This window comes from Lutjanus erythropterus, chromosome 17 (assembly GCF_056507025.1).
Source record: "Lutjanus erythropterus isolate fLutEry1 chromosome 17, fLutEry1.hap2, whole genome shotgun sequence".
Classification (NCBI taxonomy): Eukaryota; Metazoa; Chordata; class Actinopteri; order Lutjaniformes; family Lutjanidae; genus Lutjanus; species Lutjanus erythropterus.
In genome coordinates, this window is record NC_139333.1 from 10,486,774 (window position 1) to 10,510,595 (window position 23,822).

At 39.1% G+C, this 23,822-nt stretch overlaps 1 protein-coding gene across 1 annotated transcript in view; it reads right to left on the reverse strand.

Moving 5' to 3' along the window:
* Positions 1 to 23,822, reverse strand: part of grid2ipb (glutamate receptor, ionotropic, delta 2 (Grid2) interacting protein, b) — a 43,766-nt gene that overhangs the window by 16,008 nt on the left and 3,936 nt on the right. The window contains exons 4-9 of the mRNA XM_084741474.1: positions 23,176 to 23,330; positions 12,166 to 12,444; positions 7,434 to 7,519; positions 4,607 to 4,676; positions 626 to 778; positions 286 to 441 (exon numbers count right to left, since the gene is read on the reverse strand). Of these exons, the coding sequence (XP_084597600.1) occupies positions 286 to 441; positions 626 to 778; positions 4,607 to 4,676; positions 7,434 to 7,519; positions 12,166 to 12,444; positions 23,176 to 23,330 (899 nt within the window). The remainder of the gene's footprint in view (positions 1 to 285; positions 442 to 625; positions 779 to 4,606; positions 4,677 to 7,433; positions 7,520 to 12,165; positions 12,445 to 23,175; positions 23,331 to 23,822) is intronic.

Below are 23,822 nucleotides of genomic sequence, written 5' to 3' on the forward strand. Positions count from 1 at the left end.
GAAACAATGCTGACTACATTCAAAGTCAAGCTGAAGACCTACCTGTTAACCATTATTTTTATGTATTTTCTTTAAAATCAAACTTTTTTTAGCTTGTTTTATTGTTTTTATTTTGTGTGCTTTCAATTGTTTTGTTTTTATTCTGTGCGTCTGTTTGCTTTTATTGTTTTTGTGCTTCTGCCTGTGTACCAAATAGATCTGACTCGCCTTGCCCAGACTGTTACCCCTCATGCATCCTTCCATCTGCTTATTTTCAGACCCTGTCTATCCCTCCATCCCACTGACCTGTGCTGGAAGAAGGTCTCCAGGGCCTTGCAGACCGTGTACCTCTCCTGGATGGTCAGCAGGTGCTCCAGCTGCTGGCTGAATGTCCGCCCATGGACTTTGATGCTGGGTGGTAAAATCTCTGCCACCCACTGCAGAGAACTGAGGGCCGGAGACCTGGACATCGGAATATTAACATTGTTTTAACATACATTTATTCTTACTAAAGTACAGTTTCTCTGCTGAATCAAAAAATTCAGTCACTTGACATGGGGCTCTGATGTTTGTTTGTTCGTCCCTGCAGACGATGAACTTCTGCAAATGTCAAATCAAAATGTCAGGTTTGTTGGTGTGTATTGACCTGGAGCGTGGTAATGTGGTGGGAGGCAGGCTTGGGGACTCCTCTGCGTCAGTTTGGTCTGATGAGTAGTCAGATGGACCCTCCTCCACCACCAGGGTGGGCATCGCCCCACTGCCCTGCAGCATAGACACCACCTTCTCATGGGAACAGTTCCTACAAAGAGAGACAGAAGAAGAGACTGAAGTTGAGAGGGACAGAAGCTTCAAGAGGTTAAATTTTAGAGTTTTTAAGGCCATTATAGGTGCAGTTTAAGGCCTATTTTGAAGTGCATGTGGGTAAAAAAGTAGAATACAAGTCCAAAGTCAACAATTTTGATTGGTACTGTACATGCAGTTTGCATCAGTAGTTAATGGTTCAATGTTGCTTTTGCTTTGTAGTTGTTACATGGTGATCAATAGCCTACATTTTTTCCCAAAAACACATTCAAGAAGATCTGTTAAAATTGTATTCAAAATATTTAAAGTCTAAAATTTGAATTAAGACTTTTTACAGACCTGCAGAAACCCTGTATATCGAAACTTTTTTTTGTGCTGTGACCCATTAAAACAGTAAAACAAAAAGAGTGATTCCTCCCCTTAGTATACAGTATCAACATATTTTTTAAACTGTAAAGATGTAAAATTATGTAGCAATTTCCAAGAAAAAAGTAAAGATTACAAGTGTTGCCAGCTCGGTATTAGCTAGTAAGAGGAGCTTTAAGTTTGTACGGTAATTATAAATTGCTATTTTATGCATATAAATGGATTTTTAAAAAATGATTTCCTAAATGAGGTGAGTAAACTAGGTAATGGGAAAATAATAAATTTGAAGAGAAAGTTGTAAAATCGTGCAGAAGACAGATAATTAGCTATCTTTAAATCAGTGATTATCTTTCTAAAATCTAAAATCTAAATTTGTCAGAGGAATTAATATCAAGCCAAAGAGTTACACTGTGAAATGCATTGAACGTTGGCAGTGAATGTGCCCAGCAACGTGGCGACTCCTCTACAAGACCTTGAAAACTCATTTCACACTTATATTATGGTACAAAATCCGAGAACATCGCACATCTTATCTATATAAAGCAGACGGATTGTAAAAATGAAATCTACTGCATGACTTCTAGCAAACAGAGGAAATCATCTAACAGTGATATAAACAGTTTCTCCCAACATTTTTTGGCCTGTGACACCTTAAAACAGCAAAAACAAAATAATGTTTTGTTTTCCTTTTCTTATACAGTATTTTACCCATGTAAATAGATAAAAAAAAAAAGACAATGAAACCTCCTAAATCAGAAGGGTGAAGTAGGAGAAAAGTAGAAAACCAAAAAAGAAATTATCACCAATCTCTCAAAAACTAAATTAAAATATAGATTTGCTAAGATAAATCAATATAAAGCCAAATAGTTCACTTCACAGTGTGAATTGCATTGATTCTTGGCAGTGAATGTGCCCAGCAACATGGTGACTCCTCTACAAGACCTTGTAAGACTAATTTCACACTTTTGTGTTGATGAGGTTAGTCTAGGTCGTGATGCTGTACTGTGCGACTTCGACAAAGTTAATTTATTATTCAAAATATCTAATTTTTGCAGATACCCGTCACCACATGCTTACTCTGTTAACACTGAAAGCTCCCACTTATCTGTTCTTCATTTTCTTTCTCTCTGTTGAACAACTGTTTTGCTGATCACCTCCTACTGCCGCAGCACTGTGTTATCAGGGAGGGCAGCAAAATTACACAGCACCAATCAAATCAGTTCATCAGGCAGCCATGGGAACAGCTCTGCGATTCTCCTTTCACATGGCTATCAGTGTGGCAGAATGAGTAATACTGTTTCTCCGCGCAGAGCTCTATAGATGTACAGTATACCGGCTGATATACCGGCTGTGTATTTGCTGAGTTCATATACGTGCAATTCAATTTCGTCCACGGTGAATTTCTTATCTGCACTCCCACATTCTCACACTCTCTGAAAATCCAGAGGCAGAAGGTCAAGAAGTTGTAAAGTCCACAAAAGAATGATGAGTACTCCCACAATACAAGTTCTGTTTACATAAAGGCTGTGTTCACATGCAGCGCTCCATACATACACACTGTACCTGAGGACAGAGGGTGCTGTAAGATGTACAGATTATAAAGACCACTGAGGCAAATCTGTGATATAGAGCTATATAAAAGTGACTACACAGACACACGTGTAAGGTTAAAAGGAGAATAAAATGATATTCAGAGTTAAAAGAATAGTTTGACATTTTGGGAAATACAGACATTCACTTTCTTGCCAAGGGTTAGATAAGAAGATCAATACCAGTTCACCCCAAACTCAAAAATACATATTTTTCCTCTGGCCTGTAGAGCTCTTTATCCATCTAGTTTGTTCTGGTGTGAGTTGGGGAGTTTTAGAGATATCAACCATAGATATTTCTGTCTTCTCTCAAATATAATGGAACTAGAACTAGAAGTACACAGATCATTTCACAAACTTTTATATTGAAAATCTCTAAACAATCTGAAATGGCATCATGTCCTTTGCAATGTCAGTATCTTAATTTGCTGCAAAATGCTTTGCTTTGGGAGACTGTTGCTAACTACGATGATGCTTCGGTTGACACAGTTGCCACAATGATTTGAAATGGTAATACTAGTTGTCAGGGATTTTATCTGGGTTCATTTTGAAACTGACTGTCATTTCATCTGCGGTACAAAGAAAGTGCATTTTTTAAGTGCCATTTTAGTTCCATTATATTAAAGAGAAGGCAGACATCTCTACGGCTGATATCTCCAAAACTCAGCGACTCACACCAAAACAAATTAGATGGATAAACAGCACTACAGGCCATGTGAATATGTTATTTTGATTTCCAGGCGAACATAACGTTTAAAGCCAACAGCTTGTTAGCTTTGCTTAGTTTAAGAGTGGAAACAGGAAAATCCCATAAATCCCTGTAAATCCATAAGATAATACATTTTGTTAGCGAGGTTTAGAGGCGCAAACAGTGAGATTTTGTTTCTGTTGGCCATTTCCACTAGCCACTAGCTGTTTTCTGAGACTTGGATAAGGAGGTCAATGACTTTCTTATGTCCGTACGCTAAATATGAAGCTATAGCCAGCACCTGGATAGTTTAGCTTAGCACAAAAAGTGGAAACGGGGAAACAGTTTGCCTGGCTCTTTGCAGCAGTGACGAAATCTGTTACGGGGGTTATGTGCCAGACTAATAGTCTAGCACACAACCCTCGTAACGCCACAACTTGTCATTTTTACACGTGTATTTTTTTTTCATGCACGTTAAACAAACGAGATGTAAAGTGTTAATTAGCAGGCTTCAGATTTTGAACAGAGCCAAGCTAGCTGTTACCCCATGTTTCTAGTCTTTTTGCCAGCTGCTGTAGCTTTATAGTTATTCTGCAGGCATGACAGTGGTATTGATCTTTTCTTTTCGCTCTTGGCAAGAAAGTGAATAAATGTATTTAGCAAAAAGTTGAATTATTCAATCTATTTCTGGTCTTTTTTTTTAATGAATTTTATGATGTAATTATTTTTGCACTTGTTTCTACATTCTTCCATCCATTCTGGCTCTTTCCTCTGGATCACAAATACTTACAAAATCAGATGAGTGAGATAAAACTACATTTTTGGAGGGTTTGTTTTCATGGCTGAGACTTTCATTTTCTCCAGAGGATGACTGACAGGAAGAAGAAGCAATGCACACACTGCTTTTAAGTTTAAGAACTCAGCGCAGACACACTGAAATAATCATTAAAGGGAAACTATGACAAAACCAAACAAAAGCTTCATGCGTTTGGTGATGATTATCTGGCCCTTTGAAAGATAGTTTTTTTTTATAGTGGTAGCAGATGGTTTCTCCTGGAGAAAAACAAGCCCTGATATCTCAAAATATACTGCCTGAGTTCAAGAACTAGGACTGTTGGCAAAGACAAAATACTACTACAACTGCTGCTGCTAATAATAATTTAGTTATCCATTCAAGACAAACCTCATGTCCAGTCCATTGAGGAAGAGGATTCGGTCGCCTGGTTTCAGTCCACATTCCTCAGCAGGACTATCTGAGAGGGAGACAATGATGGCAGGAAATCAATCATCAACATCAATCAGAGAATGAAAATGGATCCTGGCACAAGCTCACCAGCTAACAAGGTGCACCGAACAGACGGGCACAAGAGGGAAAGATGGTGACTAATGTGATGCTGTCAATCTGCGTACGGCGACCAACAAAAGCCCATCAGCAAACGAGAAGATCTCCGTGATAAATGTCATTACGTAAGGAAACAGTGCTGTCAAAACAATCCCTGGTAGAATCTGTTCTGACTGCTCTGTACCCGTCCACCATCGCCTCCTCATCTGTCAACTCGCTGCTCAATTCTCTGCACATTAAATGTCATGTCATCCTTTCTTAAGTTTGGATGTACTAAACTCTTGATGTGATAATGGAGAGCAGGTTTGAGCACATTCATAGGCCACGAGACAGACTCAGAATCACAGTTTGTGGTTTTCTGGTGATCAGTAAAGGATCTGCGTACAGATCACGATCAGAGACATGCTATCCACCCCCACGATCTCCATATCAACCTCCATAAGGCCCACTGAGTCAGTCCGCCCTGGCTGCTTCAGCACATGATGGTGGGAGATGATGGTGGGCGGGAACAGTGCCGTCATCATCAAATACACACACACACACTCATAGCACACACCTCCCTCCTCACAGAAGAACCTGGCAAATTCCCTCAACAGCAACTTCACAGCCTCTCTTGTCTGCTACTTTTATTTGGGAAAGCAATAACAGTTAATTAAATAACATTTTACTGCTGGAAAAAAAAAAAGAAAGTAATTAACATGTTCACCAAAAGCTCTTAGTGGCAATTACCCTGATAAATATTTAACAGAGTATTTGGTTTTCATGCCAATTTACTCTCTGGTAAAAGCAGCTGGTTGTATTTTATTCAAAAATTCATTCAGTAGAAGAAACAATCCAAATGAGGATACACTGACCATACTGATTAAGAAAATAACACAATAAAAAATTCTGAGGGACCCAACACACAGGGCTTTTGTAGTTATTGCATGCTTTGATGTAAATGTATAAAATGAAAGCTATTTGTAATCAACACTGCTGAATGCTGATAAGAACAGTTCTATAACCTTACAGGAATAGTTTGACATATCTAGTTAATACACGTTTTACACTTTCTTGGCTAGAGTTAAAAGAGGAGATTGATAACACTCTTGGTTCTGGAAATTCAATATGAATCTACAGTTAGCAGCCAGTTAGCTTAGCTTAGCACAAAGATGGCAAACATTACTAAATTCATCATTCTGCACACCAGCAATGCCAGAAAAAAAAAGTCTTAAATCTCATGTAATCATTTTCTTTGCAGAATTTCAGAGTTAATTATTTTGTGTTTATTTAATGGACGCCCACAGAGAAATCAATGCTCTTGGAATGCTTCTACAAATACAATATTATAGCAGATGTCATCATAAAGAAATATCAGAATAAAAATTCTCAAAGTAATAGTTCAGCATTTTGGGAAATACATTTTATCACTTTCTTGGTTGGCTCTGTCCAGAACATAACCACCTACCAACACCTCCAAGGCTCACTCAACATTATATATGTGACTTGTTTAATCTGCGTGAAATCCAAAGCCTAAAAATGACAAGTTTTGTTGTTCATAAAGGGCTGCGTTAAGAAATAGTACAGTGAATATGTAAAACATATGTAAAATGTAAAGTGAAGAAATAACATGTTTGTTGGTGAGCTTTAGGATGTTGGTAGGAGGACTATGTTGCCTCTTTCCACTGTTTATGCTAAGCTAAGCTAACTGATAACTGTAGCCTCATATTTACTGGACTAGTACAAATTTGGTGTCAATCTTCTTTCCTAACAACAAGAAAGTGAATAAGTCTGTTTCCAAAAATGCTGAACTCATTCTTACAGATATTATTTTGATATCTTTATATAATGTCAACAGCTATCATATTTTGACTGTTTGTTGTGAATTCAAGTTTGTTACAAAGTATATCCTCCTCTGTGGGTGTCCGTTGGATAAACGCATAAAATAATGAACTATATAAAAATTATTATATGAGATTCAAGACTTTTACCCGGCATCGCTTGTATGCAAACATTACAACATTATAACATAACACTGTGATGAAAAGAGTGTGAAGGTCATGATAACAAAAGTATGTAGTATAAAAATATGATGATACAACCATGTAATGTTTATATAACATGTCCTTATTTATTTCAAATCCCATTTGTAAGGGGTTTAAATTTGTATTGTTTTTTTTTAATCATCAATTTCTGAAAAACAATAATGTATTGTTACAATTTAGTCATTTTCTCAGTATGATTTGATTGTACTGAACATAAAGATAAACATGAATCAAACACGTGACACCCTCCCAAACTCAGTGAAACTCATAAAGAGGATATCAAGAAAACTGAACCTCCGGATTAAAGTCTGTGTAAAGTCTTTGAATGTAACTGCGTAGTACTGACTGACTGCTATAAGTATCTGTTACTGTACAGCACAGCCTGTTCTAAGTGTTTTCCTCTTAACATTCATCTGTGAGTCAGACAAATCCACTTCCTGGTACACTCATAGTCACACACACAAACACCTCCTGATCACCTTCAACCCCCAGCGGCTGGCACCACAACAGACTCACCCACATAAAGCGCATCCCGCCCCCCTCCTTCGCCAGCCAACACAGAACAATGTTTGGGTCAAGCCACCGCACAGAGTGGAGGCATTTATCAAGAATGTACTGTACCGCATTTAATATAGAAACATCACCTGGGATGACGGAGTCGATGCAGACGGGAGCGTGACCTCGCAGCGTGAAGCCAAAGTTCTTCTTCCCCCTGTAGACACGAACGATCCTGATGAAGGGCAGGAAGTGAGACGAACAAATAAACAGCCAGTTCAAGTCCTGAAAATAAGTCTTGACTTATCATATTAATAAACAGCACATTTGAGTTAGGGCTGCGCAATTTATCAGTATTTCAATATTAGATTAGATGCTATCATAGATTTTGGATGTTATATTGTCACATGACGTAAGTGTTGCAGTGCAGGAAAGTGATATAATTTTCTGAACTTACCAGACTGTTCTAGCTGTTTTGTTATTTGCCTTTACATATTTAGTCATTATATCCACATTACTGATGATTACTTATGAAGAATCTCTGTATTAATATTTTGTGAAGGCACCAATACTCATTCCTATAATATTGTAGCAGTATTGATAAATATCAATAGTTTTTGTAACTAACTTGCTGTAACTAACAATTATTTTCATTACTGATTAATCTGTTGGTTATTTTCTTGATTAATCGATTAGTTATTTTGTCCAAAAAATGTCAGAAAATGGTAAAACAAGTTGATGACAGTTTCCCAAAGCCCAAGATACATCCACAACACAAAGACATTCAGTTTATATCAGTCATAGGAATAAAGAAACCAGAAGATATTCACACTAAGAGGCCAAAATCAGAGAATGAAGATCTTGAAAAATGGCTCAAAATGATTAATCGATTCTCAAAACAGTTGGTGAATAATTTAACTAAGTGAATATTTGACTAGTTGTTTCAGCTCTTATTCACATCATCATCTCACAAATTATGAGCCACACTTTCTTTTGTTATGTGTTGAACACTTAACACTTCACAGTCCATTCTCACTTTGTCATTCTCAATTATTCCTGTTTCAACTGGAAATATATCAGATCACAAAACAAAAACACCAATAAAATGCTGGTTCAGTATAACTAAGCATTTTCAAATTATTCCTTCATCCTCATATGGTAGAGCAGAGGTTACAACATAAATACAGTCAGGTTATTTCCACTCAATTACTTAACAACTATTAATCTAAATTTATTTCATATATTTCTTTCTGTGGTTTGGTATTTTTGGAAATATGCTTATTCGCTCCCTTGCCCATAGATAGAGAGTCTGTGGTAAATATGCAGCTACCACTATGAGCTATTAGCTAAGCTTAGCATAAAGAGTTTCCTTCTGGCAGCAACTTTATATGATTATTTTCATTGTCAATTAAATTGTTAATTTTATTTTTGATCCATTGATTAATCGTTTGGTCAATAAAATTTCAGAAAAGAATAAAAAATGAGTCCAGATTGATTCAGATATTTAGTCTAATACGACATAAAACAAAGAAAGGTCACAAACTCTCACATGAGACAATCTGGGATGAGAGATTTAAGTGAATTAAAGATTAATTTGATATCCAATTTGTGTCAATCCACAATCCAACAGTGAATAGTTTTAGTATTAACTGTGTCATCACTGTGCTACACTGATGCATAACAACCTTTCTGTGAATGGGAGCCCAGATGGGATGGGAGGGATGCTCACTGCTGTTTACAAAGCTGTTGTTGTGCATCACTTTTGTTTCTGATTTGTCACTTCCTGCAGGTGGGAGTCCGCACAAGTGAGGATATGACGCTCATTTTTATCAGAATTCGACTTTGTGATTTGGGCTGACAATCATGGCTTTTTTTTTTTTTTTTTTTTTACATAAAAATCCAAACGTGTGTAGCCTCAAACTATGTCATTCCACGCGTCTTCCTCTGAGTTTTATTCTCCGGCTTCCGGCTCAAATAAAAATAAGTCAGGACAGACTCAACACAGAAAAAAGCTTTGACATTTTGCTGATGGTGGTGCTTCGCTCTTGTTCACCCTGATGGAGGAGTACACGGTGGAACCTCCCGCTACATCAAAAATGAGACACTTGTGCTGTCTATCCGAAGTGCGTTGCCATGGAAACGACTCAAGGCAACACTGCCTCTATATGTAAACAGGGGGGAGGACAAGAAAAAACGAGGATGGGAGGGAAAACAGACAGATATATTCTTTGATAGCCGCAGTGGTTACCGGCTGTTATGTAAGATGGGCTAAATGCAGATGGGAGCTTTGGGTGCTGTGTGTGTGTGTGTGTGTGTGAGAGAGAGAAAAGTGTGCGGGGCTGTGTGCAGCCACAAAAAGAGGTGCGGCATCAGCCTTGAACACACTTGACAACCTGAGTGGCCACGACTGTCAGGCTGCTCAAGGCCTCTCCTGATTTCCATCAGTCCACACCAGCTGTGCTCACTTTACACTTTCGCATGGTTTCACACAAATTCATTGAGCTAAAAACCAAACGAATCAATCAGTTTGTTACATAATGAAACCACTGAGACAGCGAATACTGGCTCATTGTGCAGCAGCTCTGGTATTGACTTGAATAGACAATTTCCAGTCTATAGTGATTGACTCCGAGTATGAATATCAATAGATAAACAGACCATAGTAAAAGACCATCCACTCACAGTCCACTTCAAACACATCTGGAAGTGGATGCATTCAAAAAATGTTACATCTTTATTTTTGAAAATTAGTTAGATGAGTTAATACCATGATTCATGTGTTTCTATCTATATAGTAAATAATAACTGTATTTACTGATATTGCCGCAATATTGTAAGGATTATGATTGGTGCTTACACAAACTTGAGATTCTTGATGAATAATCATCAGAAATGTGGGTATAATGACTACATGGGTAAATATAATAATAGAAAAGCTAAAGTGTTTGGACCAACAAGGGAAGAAATAGGGTTTGGACATTTTGACTGATTGTAATTTACAGTGATCCTAGTTTGAGCATTGGCTATGAAGACCTTATTATTATTCAAACCTAAAAAAATAAGTATAGGGTGTTGCTTACAGCTATAATATGCAACGTTTTACATTATCCCAAATGTTTCCAGCAATGTTAAAAAAAGAGAAATTTATTCAAGGTAATGGTGCCTTTCCTGATAGCTGTTACTAGTTTGTTTCTAGTGGCAACTTGCAGGGAAAACATGGGATACATTGGATATGTCAGAGCGTGAGGAAAGAAGTCAGAGCATAGGACTAAACGTAACATGAATAAAACTTTAATATTTCTTCATCCAAGAACATGATTTTGGCCTGAGTCATGTCAGATAGATTTTCATCAGCTATGGTGGTTTGACAATAAAGAACAGCTCCCATGATCCCATGCCATTTCATGACATCATCAACCAGATCGTTTGTTATTCACACAATCACGACAAAATCAGGTGTGTATTTGTTAATAAGAAAATCTTCTCAAATGGGTGTCTACAGTCTAAAGTGCATCTACTGGGTCCTTGACATGAAAAAGCTTTGGAACCCCTGAACGAGAACAGTTCAGAAAATTACATCACTCTACTTTAATGCAGCCTTTAAAACCAAGAAAAGAAAGACACAAAGAAAGAAATCTATCAATCTCTCCATCTCTATCCCTCAGTCTCTCTATCTAAGACACAACAGTATTACACAACACTCTTGAGAAGGTTTATTCAGGGAAGGCACCAGCATGCAGCACAACTTCTTATTGACTGTGCCACTTAGAGTACACACACACACACACACACACACGACTCAACCTCTCTAATTTAACACAGTCAGCTCCTATTGTGTGACCTGCCAATATGATTCTACTTGACGACATATTCAGATGCACATTTCACTCCCATGAGGTGGATGGCAGCAGATCTTGGGATTTAGTTAGCTGGCTTGGAGTGGGAGTGTGGGAGTGCGCTGTCACCCCCTGTAATCCAGCACTCAGCTGTGGTGTTATTAATTGGACAGTCATGTAATCAGTGTGTAAGTGGGTGGAGGTTGAATGGTCAGGGGCTCTACAACAGTGCAGGACTAACATGTTGAATAGGTGAGGAGATGCACACGGTGGATATGATGGTGGTTTTAAGGAGCTACAGACGTAGCTACTTAGCTAAATGGGCACTTTCTAACTTATATTGTAGGGTGAGAAAACAGCTCTCTGTAAGCACAGATTTAGGTTTTTCTAAGTGCAGCTTCTATACGAGACTTTAAGATGGAAGAATCTGCACTCTAGGAAATAAGGGTTCTACACAGAACCATTTGCTTCTGAAGAACCTTTTTTGAAGAAAGGGTTTGTCAAGGGAACTTTGTGAGACTAAGAGTTCCTAACAACACTTTCATCTCCTTCTTTTGGAAGAAGGAGTTCTTCAAGAAATCCTTTAAGAACTTATTCATCAAGGGCTTGTCCTGGGTTCTTTGTCCCATAATAAAAAAAGGGTCCGTGGTAGAACACCCTGGGGGGGTTGTAGACGGGTTCTCTGTAGATTCTCTCATGCTGATACCTTTCACAAATGGTTCTAAGCATAACCGTTTATGTTGGGTTCTAGGTAGAAATCTGAAAGGGAGCGGAGCCTGTAAATAAATTAATAAATAAAAAGATAAAAGGTTCTAACAGAAACCAATAATGGTTGAGACATGTTGTCCTCTGTTTCTTACACATTCTGAAAACATCCTGCCTGTAAATGTCTGAATAACAAAGTCAATCTTTGGCTGCTGTACTACGTGTTGAGATTAACCTGTTGGTCGCCTGGTTTCAAACAGTAAACAACACTTAAAACTGAGCCAAACAGACTGCTTAACATCAAAACGCTACAAAAAACAACTCATAAATTTGCACTCACCTCTGGTTGGGTCCGATGGGGGGATGAGCAGGTATCCCAGAGACAGACTTCCTTAACCCCCTGTCTCTCTCACCCTCACCCCTCTCTCCGGCTTCTCCATCTCTGGGCACCGAGCTGGCCCGTTTGGACCTGTGGTGGCGGTCGGAGTGATCTTCGCTCCGACTGCGCCGGATCCTGCCCTGGGGCTCGCTGATGCTCTTGCTGCGGCAGAGTCTGTTGATCACGTTCTGGTTGACGGCGTCGTCGAAGCGCTGCCTGTGCTTCTTGGGAATGAAGATTCTGGCAAACATGGTGGCATGTGAGGGAAAATAAAGGGGGCAATGTTAGTTTTTTGTCCAAGAGGGTGAGAAAAAGGAAAAAGAGTAGAAAAGAGGAAGGATCTACATCACAGATCCACCTTGATCCATTTTGAGTCCACAATCAAAAACCTTGGATTTCCAGTAAAGTCAAACATCCAGCATGACCAGTGATTAAAAAGTGACGATCAACTTGATCGCTGCTGAAATAACAATCCAAGTCCACACTAATTCAAATCAACAGGCTTCCTCCTTCAAGACTCAGCTTCAAAGAAAAGAAAAAGGCTTCTGATGGACAGATGAGGTGGTCTTTCCCTGCTGTCCCCAGAGAGGAGAAAGACAGAGAAGTTGAAAAGGAGAAAAGATCTCTCTGTGTGCAGAGAGAGACAGTGAATCTTTTCGTCACTCGCTGCTTGCTGGAGTCTCACTGCTGCAGCGTGAGGTGCCAGAGCCAGAATACAGCAAGAGAAAAAGGTGTGGGAGTGAGTGAGCATGGGATTTCTCTCTCTGTTTTTCCATCTACAGTATCTCATTCTCACTCTCTCGCTCTCTCCCACACTTCCGTCCACGCCTCACCTCTGTGTCACTCTGTCAGTGTGAGCGCAGAGCAGGAAGCCGTCATCATCTTATATTATTGACCCCGGACCTTACCTTTTCCCAACAGCACTCAGTAGGTGGATATGGTTTAGCTAAATTAATCATTCTCATTTGAATACAGAGGCCGGTATTTTTCCAACAGCTACATGTCATGATAAAAAAAAAAAGCTTAGATGTCCACATTTTCACTACACACATGTAGTGATACATGGAAGCTCATTTTCCCTGTTTTCAGTCTTGGTGCTAAGCTACTTGTTTCTTGGTTGTACTTTCATATTTGGGCTACAGACGTGAGAGTGGTATCAATGCCCTTGTCTAAATTTTGGCAAGAAAGTTAATAAACATATTTCCAATTTTCAAACTATTTCTATAACAGCAATCTGTCAGTGAGACAGTTTAGCCAACAACTGGACAAAAGGTGTGAATGTGTTTACAGAAAAGTTCTGGTGTTGCAATTTTATGTTTTCAGATTTTTTTTTATTCTGATCTATTGAGATGTAACACAAAACAATAAGTCTGGGTATTGTTTAAAATGTTCCAATAGTGGGAATATGACAACCAAAACAATACTTTTCCTGATACCTTAGTTTGAGGAGAGCCAAACAAAACAAAACATTTTTTATTCAACAGTAGAACCCAGTCTCTCATGTTCTTGTTTGTGTTTAGAGCCACTTTAAATCATCTAAAATCTGCAACTTTATGAGTCAAATTGCAAACTATAATATGTCATAAAAGAATATGTGAACAAGATTATGAATCTGACCTCAAATTGAAAATGACGCTCTGTGTTATAGATCTATTCTAGTCAGTACCAAAAAAGCAAGCCCAACCAAAACAACTAAAACATACATTTTGTGACAAAATTAACTAGCAAAATGTAAAAGACAGGAATATACTGTATGTGGGCTGCACAGAGTACTGGCTGTTTACCAAACCACAGCTTAGACTGTAAGAACAAAAACAAAATGAGTTGTCCTCCACACACAAGGACTCAGCTGACAACAAAAAACAACTTTCATTCAAGTGATCAGGACTGCTGCCAGAAGACAAGACAACCACCCACCCGCAAACTCACAAACACACACACTTCCAAGACCTAGAATTGTGAGGATATTCATGCTGTCGTCAGCTAACAGCAATCTTAATTTGTTAAGACCACCCCTCGTGGGAAATCAGTTATATAACGTCTTCTGTGACCCTGGAAGGAGCTCTCCAATGACTGAGAAAATAAACCTGAAGATGTCCTACTGATGTCAATTAATTGTTGGCCTGAGCTTTTCTTTATTTCACAGTTGTTAACAGAAAGACTGTCACAAACTAGGGGTCTGAAGTTTGTAAAATGTGGAAGTTCAGGCAGGAAGGACCTAATGAAAAACTTCATCAAGTTGCATTTTGGGAAGTGTAGGATCAAAGATTTGGGAGCTTTGCTTACTCTAATCTACACTAATCTACCACTGATTTATAATTATTCTGATAGTGCTGATATTATAATTATTTTGATAATAAAAGCTGTGATGAAGAAATTTCATATTGTGTTGATTTTTGAGGCACCTGTGGACAAAAGTGTACTTCCACCAGCATAACCACAAAATACAACATCAAAAATAAAGAAAAACCTCCTGCTTCTTTTTAAGAGGCTGATCGAACACTCACTGTAACATCAGTCAGTAGCATTAACAGACATTTGGTTTTGAAACTGGGGTCTGGGGACCAGCAGGGGTCCTTGAAAGGACTGTGGATTAACTTTTATCACAATTTTATTTAATCAAGATGGATTTTGATTTCTTTATATCTTCAAAATTAAAAAAAAAAAAGAAAGAATACTGAAAGGGGACTCCTTCGGACAAAATCCTCTCAAATTGGGGCCTCAGGGTCTAATGTGCATCTATTGTGGGGGTCCTTGACATGAGAAAGTTTGGGAACCCCTGCTCTCATAGACAATATTGCCATGGAGACAAAAGATAAACATGATAAGTAGTAACGGGTTAAAGTAACCCTGGGAAATGTAAAAATAAATCACTGGCTGAAAACCAAAAACAGTAAATCAACACCTGTGATTCATTCATTATCACAGACTGCTGATAGACAGTATGAGCAGGCAAGCTGCTATTTATTTATTTTTTTTTCATATCATTCACTATAATGTGATAGTAGACGTTGTTTGGAAATACACTTATTGCCAAAGTTAGATGAGAGTCTGTGCTGTAGATAAATAGGGACCACTAGCAGCTGGCTACCTTAGCTATAAATTGGGAAACGGGAAAACAACTCTTGGTGCTTTCAAAAGCTTAAGAGTTGCTGGTAGGCAGATTCTGTTACCTTCAGAGCCAGGCTAGTTGTTTCTGGGTATTTATATGCTAAGCTGAGCTTAGCTAAACATCTGGCTGCAGCTTCATACAGTCTGCACCAGTTAAGGTAAATAAAAGAGAGCTGAAATCCCAGCTGATACATCAAGCGAGTCAGAAGTTATTTGATTTCATGTTTAAATCATAGTGGCATAAAAATACAACTGAGAGAGGACACAAATTTGATTACAACCTACACCAGTCTGTTGTGTTCTCACTAGCTGATTCGCTGCTGATCTGCTGATCAGATGAATCAGCCATAAGCACACTGGGTGTAGCAAGGGGTGTGAAAAACAGCACCAGTGGAGTAATTAGCAACAAACTCGCTGATAGAGACAAGAGAGAGAGAGATAACAGCTACCACTGTAGATGTCCACGAGAAGCTAATTAAGCTGCATAAAAACAACTTTGACAGCTAAATAAAGCAATTAGGACACACTCATTGTACAGAGAGAAGGAGAGAGAGAGAGGGAAAAACCAACTTCACAGCAAACGTGAGGCCTGGACACTGTTCATTTCATTATCCAGAGTTGTTTAAGCACTTTATTAAAAGGTACTCAGGTAAATATAGAGCACCTCCAGCCCTGTGACACTGCTGCTGTGGGGAATATAATAAAATCTCATTTACATGTAGAACCTAAAGGTCACAGCTTCTCTTAACAACACCGGCCGTTTGCATGAACAGCTCTTTTCTGAAAATACTGAACGCCGTAGAGAAGAAAAACACATATTTTAAGCCTGATATTAATGAATATAACCCGATACTAACATTTATATTTGATAGTTTTAAAAAAGTATTAAGAATATAATAGCTCATAATCAGATTTTAACATGAATTCAGGACAAAAAACTGTCATTTTTAATATAAGATTTTTGATAAATCGGTTATTAAAGAGTTCTCTCTGCTCTGATAGACACACTATGCAATTGAAACACTTTTCTTGATTGATCACTGCACAGAATTGTCTTGTTACTTATCAGTCAAAATATATAGAGGCATAGATACATCTGTGTGTCTGGCTGATAATGTCAGCCATGCCACTCTGGAGCTGATCTGCAGTCATAAAATAACAATTCACTCCATTTTTTAGCTGTGAACGATAGTTTCCTTCAAACTTGTCGGGAACTAATCTCTTTATGTGATGTACAAAGATACCGCCATAAGGTCAGAGATGTTCTCCATAGATGATAGACTGTGGTCCACACAAATTTAAGCCAAGTCAAATAAACAAAGTAAATGCAGCACACTGCAGTTCAACTTATGCAAGTTCACTATTATATGCTGAGGGTAGAAAGGGGTAGGAGATGCACTACCTTGAAAAATGCTACAGCACATATCTATTGAGTACAGAAGTCTTAACACTTCATATTTCAAAGGCATTGAGAATACATTTCCTACTTTGGGCCCCCCAGTGGTCGTATAAAAAAATACACTGTGGTAGACCACAGCGTGTGCTGCTACCCTCTTGACAGGAGCTCTCCATTCAGCACCACGACAACACAAGACAAAAGGACCTGCAGTTTTTGACATGGCTCCCTCATCTCCTGCTTGAATTATGTATTTTAAATGGACTTTTAATAACAGACAGCAAGTTAAGTGTGCGGCAGTATGATTAAATTGCCCAATTAAATACCTATAAAAGGGGCACTTTACCAACTTTAAACTTTAAGATCAGTTGTCACAAGGAGCACTACTACCTTTCCTGTGAAAATGGTTAAAACGAGTATAAAAGATGTCTGAGAATTAAAGACATCATCAGTGTTATCCTGATTTCAGCTTGAGCTGTTCTTTTTTATTGAGATAACTATTAACAGAAAGACTTGGCATGTGGAGATGTGGGCATTCAGGCAGCAGGGATCTAATGAAAAACTTCATCAAGCTGAATTATGGGAAGTGTAGTATCCATGGTTTTGGGGGGCTTGGCTTACTCTAAATTACTACTGATTTATAATTACTCTGATAGGCCTTTAATTCTAAATATTTTATTATTTTAAGCAGACACACCCAGCGTTGTAGAGCAGAGAAAATTATTTATTTTTTCACGATTATGAAACCTAATTTTACATACTTGGCACTTTATCTAATCATTGAAATTTGGCTGGGTGGTTAATAACACACTTTTCTGTGCTGTGACAAATTCAAAACATATATTTATTTCTGCTTTACACGGATTTTAAAGCAGCTACAAGGAACTTTCATACTGTGTTGATTTTGGAAGCTCCTGCGGAAAAAAAGCAGCAGTTTTTCCACCACTATAACCACAAAATGTAATGTCAAAAAAAAATCCTCCTGCTTCTTTTTAAAAGGCTAACGTACTATTCACTGTAACTTGAGAAAATGTAAACAAAGGCTCCTTCAGTCTGCATTCTGTAAATCATTTCAACAGATTTCAAGGGGAACCAACCCAGCGGCTGCATTAATATAACTATGCAGCCAGTCTTCTTGCTGCTGATCCCATTTCTGTATGTAGGTAATATAGAGACAAGAATCAGTATGAAAATGAGACTATTTCATAACCAGTTAAAAAGTCCTTGTAGTATACTTAATAAAATCACTGATCGTTTTATTGAGCTGACTTCATATTTATTCACATGTAGCCTCCCTCTTATGGGAAAAATGCACATTTGCATTTCCAAAGTATCTTCTCTTCAATAATATTCAGCAAATATGTCTTTTTTTTTACCATTAAAACAATTTAAAAGCTGCTCAAATTATGTTAAATCTACACATAGTGGATGTAAGTTCAAAAACATACACCATTCATTTTAGTGGTCATTCTGTCCCTCGTTTTACTGTCGCTGCCACCTTTAAGAAATGGTGGGTGGGTGGATGTCTCATTTTTGGAACAAATCTGTTCAGTTAAAGATATAGGGCACATATTCTTAGCCGTGCTGCCAAAGCCTCTGCAGATTGTGATTGGGTCTGAGGTGTTCATGTATTTGACTACAGCCTGAGACAGTGTTGCCTGAGCACAGACTACAGGCTACAAATGAGCAGACTCCTCCTGAGATATAAATAAATGTTCTGTAGTGATGTAGGTGTAGCAACCCACACAGTCCCTCACTGTTTGCTATCTGTGCTTCCCCGCTATTTGTCATCTATTCATATCACTGTGCTAATATGTCTCTGTCTCTCACACAGCACATGTCTGTGTTGGGACGTCTGTGCGTGTAGCTGCTGCTTTCAGCATTATGCTCTTATAAATACAGACGTCCTCCGATTGCACAGCCATCTGTTGAAACAGCCACCTCATCACAAAAAAGTTTTTCTTCGTCAACTCTTGGAAACTAAATGAGTGCTCTGATTTGACCTCATTTATAAGGAACAGAGATCTATAATTATCTGAAGGAGGGTTGTGGAGGAGGAAGCAAGCAGGGAGGAAGGGACGGATTTCTCAAAAGGGAAGAATGACAAGCAGAAAACTACAAAGAGGACACCTCATTTCATTTCCAGTGTCCAGACATAGCTTAAATGTCACCAGTGTGAGACGGGTGCCTTGCCTTACCTTACATAGACAGGTGTAAAATAATGGAGAATGTGCTGGAGAGAATATTTCTTAGGTGATCTATTTGTGAAAACTGCCAAAAAAGTCAAGCACAGTGGTGAGTCGTACATTTAAGGATAAAGCCGGTGCAATTAAAAGATCATTTTTATGCGCTTTCAAATCTGTTATGAGCATCACGGGGTGGCTGGTCTGTGTCCAGGAACTTGTCAAAAGTAGATTATTAAAAATGGTGCTGGTATAAAAAGTCAGCACACTGGACTACAGAGGTTAAGAATACGTGCGATCAAAAGGGATACAGATGAAGATAAAGAATGAAATAGAAAATAGAATAATAGAATAGAAACTAAGTTGATATAAAAGAAAACGTGGGAGATCTTTGAGAGCACAAGCAGACTGTCATGTGTACAACTATTCCAGTATTTATTTATAAAATGTGATCAGTGTGTTGTTTATGGACCTGACACTTCCATAATACAGGATAAAATTCTATTGTACAAATTAGATTCTTTATATTGTTTCAAATCATATTCTCTCACTGGCCACATAAAATGACGTGGGGCACCAGATTGAGCCCGCAGGCCTGATGTTTGACACGTGAACAAGATGAGAAGTCAAAAGGATCAATCAAAGTCAGTAGGATTCATTCTCTGTGAGCATGTCTGTACAAGTGTCAGTGGTAATCCATCCAGTAGTAGTCAAGATATATCAGTCTGGACAAAATTGGGAGACCGAGACTGACCGATTGGCACTGCCATCCCTAGACCCGATCGTGCTGCTGAAAATCAAACTGTCATAGTCGGTACATTGTGGTTTTTGCTCTTCCTTCACTCTGAACTAGCTAGTCACATCAAGCAGTGTCTAATTCTGCCATCAAAGATAAATAGATGTGCATACTGATGAGAAGAGACAACTTGTTCCACTCCAACTTGAGAATGCACCAGCTTTAGTACTGCTTGTGCTCATCGCCCACTTTAATGAAAACAGTTTACAAGGCGCTTGTGAGCCTGTGAATGTTTCCAATCTTGTGTAGCTCAGCAGTGGTTGCAAACACGCTGCATCTGCTGCCTTCTGCAGCTAAGATTAAAACTCTATTATTATCACTACTATTGAAAAAGAAAGCTTTTTCAATAATGCACTGCAGGTCAAGAGGAGCTGATTAATATCTAGAAAGCTAAAAAGGTGGACCTACTTTAAACAAATCTCCATGACCATAATGTTACCCATGCAGTTTGTGGACATCATGTGGTACAGATGAGCCAAAGGTGCAGCTATTTTCAGAGAACATGATATAATATAATGAAGCAGATAAAGTTTAAAAGGAATATTTATGTAATCTAAAAAATCAACATTCAGCTCAAAAGCATGCAGACACACACAGATACACACACCCTGAAACACGTGGCAAGAGATTACATACTAAGAGCAGAGCATCACTCATCCTAATGATTTCAGCCACTTTGCACACTAGTGTGTCTTTGTGTTGCTGTGTTAAAACTAGCAGTCTTCATCCATCCAAGTGTGGTCGCACCACATCAAACTACACGAACACCCTGTTGACGCTTCACTTGAATTAATAAATTATAGATTTAAAGCTGGAAATTGCCTTGAAGAAAGCGTAGAAAACAACTTGGGAGCAGAGGAACGCGAAGCCAAAAACATCAGATATTAAACATCGACAGCAGCCACCGCCTTGTACTGTCTCAGACTGCATTAAATATTCACTCACCTCCCACTTCACATACATAATTACACTGATGGCACTTTGTCAAAACAGTGCAGCTCACAGAAATGCATGAATTCGCCCAAAAATAAACAACCAGCCACAATCATATTTCATAAAACCTTAACATGAACAAAATTCAATTACAAAAAGAACGCAAAGGTGTACTTACCCCAGACAATTCATCGCTTTAGCTGTCACCCATAGCTCTAAGCACTAAGTTGCACCATGTAATAGTGAGCAGAATTACAGACACACCTACTGCTTCAGAGCTGCCTCTCTAAGGGGAATAAGAGATATGGTGGGACCCTGGTGCATGCGGGAGGCTGTCTTTACCAAGTATCAGGGGAAAACGGCCACCACAGAGAGATAGAGAGCAGCCCGAGCGCTGAGCAGAATAATGAGAGAAAAATCCATCAGAGAAAAACATAAAACCCCCCCTCAGTGAGAGGGAGAGAGAGGTAAGAGAGTTGTGAGATGGGTGGGGGATGAAAAAAAAACAGAGAGAGGTAGCATTAATGTTATTATTGGTGCTCGTGCAAATAGGAGTGTCCCTCATTATACAAAATACCAATGAAGAGTTCTCTCACAGAGTTTGAATTATTCATGACCAATTTAAGGCAGAAAAATTCCTGTTGTTTCATGTCACTTCAGGGAAACAACGAAACTACCTCAATGCTGACTGGAATTATTAATACTAGAGCGAGACTGATACACTGGTCAGCCAGTACATTTATATTAGCCCGATATGGACCAACCTCAAATATATCGGCATTGGCGTATATGTTCACGACATGTATGAATACCAAAACTTTTTTTTTACAGAACATAAAACACACGCTGCTTTGGTTGACTTACATTTAGCACAAGGCGTAACACACATGAGGATAATAATGTTTCCCTGACTATTGTTCTTGGTGATCCTGTGCGATCCCCCTCGTTCTTCATGTTCATGCGACTTATTTTGAAATTTTACTTTGAAAGTACACGTTTTTTCCACTTCCTTTCGCTATGTTTCTGTCGGAGAGCAGCAGACACAGACGATAGTTGCACCATGACCTGAGTCTCTCTCATTTGTTTATGATGTGTATTTCTGCACCACTGTGAAGACTTGATTCAGTAATTAGCCTGTTAAAAAACGAGCCTCGCCTGCATGCTAACTGAATACACAGTTAATATGGTTACTGCAACAGTTGTTTGGATTGAGAGTATGCTGATGTCTTTTTTACAGTCCTTAAATGCTTTTAATTCATGCTGGATATCAGAAACACGTCACATAGCCTATATGCAGCATAGATTGCACACATGCAAAGCTGAAATCCAACTGATGACTGTGTTCTCTGACTGGAGACATATAGTACAGCAGTAGTACTAGTTGTAGTATAGTAGTCAACCCCCTCCCACCATGTTGCAGCACCAGAAATGGCATAGCATTTGGGCTCTAATACCACAAAAAAAGAGTTCAGAGTGGTGTAGTAGTGGAGGGAGCCAGTGTAGCAACAGAACAAAAGGTCTGATTGGCTCCACTTGTGGAAGAAGTGCAATCTGTGGACAAACTGTCTGGGGATTTGCAGAGAGGCAGGAGTGCTGGTCATTCTGGCACACAGACGACCGCAGACCTCCGACTACCTGAGTGGCTTTTTCACGTTTAGGTAGCTGGCAGTGCCACACGCCTTCAAAAAAAACCTGTTGGCTGCAGCTTCAGCTCCTAGTTTTGCTTTTAAAGTGACTGGGGATGCAGAGCAGCACGGCCACCGGTATTAAATTATGTTTTCATGAAGCGAGTACTCAACTCAATCTGTCCGTGGCTCATAATCACAGGCTACTCCATGCTGTGAATAGAGTTCACTTTGCCAATCCTCATTTACCACTAGAAACTCTAACTCCACGTCAGTTTAGTCTCTCAGTTTCACTAACGCTGATGACACTTTAAGCGACTTGGAGGGTCAGTGTGGATTTAACCCCGTGTGGCAGATGGGGCCCACCTAAACCTCCAGTGTAGCTCTGAAATGGGTGGCAGCGGGCGAGACCCCCTCTAATCCCTCCTGCTGTGGAATGAGCAACAGGAAAAGCCTGTTTACATGGTCATTATGAATTAAATCCCTGCAGATTATTTTACTTTTCATTGGGACTCGGAAAAGGACAAGTGGGTATGTGTGTGGGCTAAAATACCAAGAGTGGGAGCAAGAATCGACAACTCTGGAGGCTCCGCAGTAGCACACACTGCAATATCGACTGTTTTGATTCTTATGTCCTCGGATCACAGGCTGTTGTGGGAAGGTAATGTGTTTTTTTTCTGTGTTTTGGCTTTAATGGACAATTTCAGAGAGGCATTCAAACAAAAGACGTCTTGGTTACATAATAAGCGTTACAGACTGCCCAGGATAATGCTTTTTATGGTCAATGGTTGCCCACTTTCACACAGTTACAAAGGAAAACAAGAAACATGCTGTCCACTGAATATGCAGACACCTTTCTACCAGCACTTCATTCTTTCCAGTGTTTGTCAGTTCATTATGATGGGAGCTGAAACGTATTGCTCTTACCTGATGCTGGAGATGAGCTGTCGATGCTCATCAGTGGTGAGAATGTCAGGCAGGACCGAGGCCAACCACTCGACTCTCTTCTCGGCTGCGTACTGCTTCAGCACAGTGAAGAGTTTCTCTTTCACTTCAGGTTCATCGCCCAGAATCTGGTCAACCTGATGGAGATTAAACAATAGTGTTAGAGGCTGGGATCAGTTTGAAGACAAGTCAGTAAAAATGAAAATGAAAAACAGGGGGAGATGCTGTCACCTCATAGTTTTACACAGTCCCAGATTGTTACCATAACAACACTTCATCTGCAGTTTGAAAAAGAAAAAAACTCTGTTTTCTCACACTATAAACTATTTAAAGGCTTACACTTGTGCATTGTATTAAATTCACTACATAAATTTGTGCCAGCACAGGGGTGCTGTCACGTTACACCAAGAGGGTCAACACCCCCGCCAAGCCAGCTGGGGGGCTGGGAAATTTGTGGCTGGGGCAGGGCCTTTCTGTGTGGAATTAGTTTGTTGTCCCTGTGTCTGCGTGGGTTTTTCTCTGAGTACTGCGGCTTCCTCCCACAGACATGCAGGCTAGGTTAATTGGAGCCCTTATGTATGAATGTACACGTGAACAGTTGTCTGTCTATGCGTCAGTCTTGTGATGAA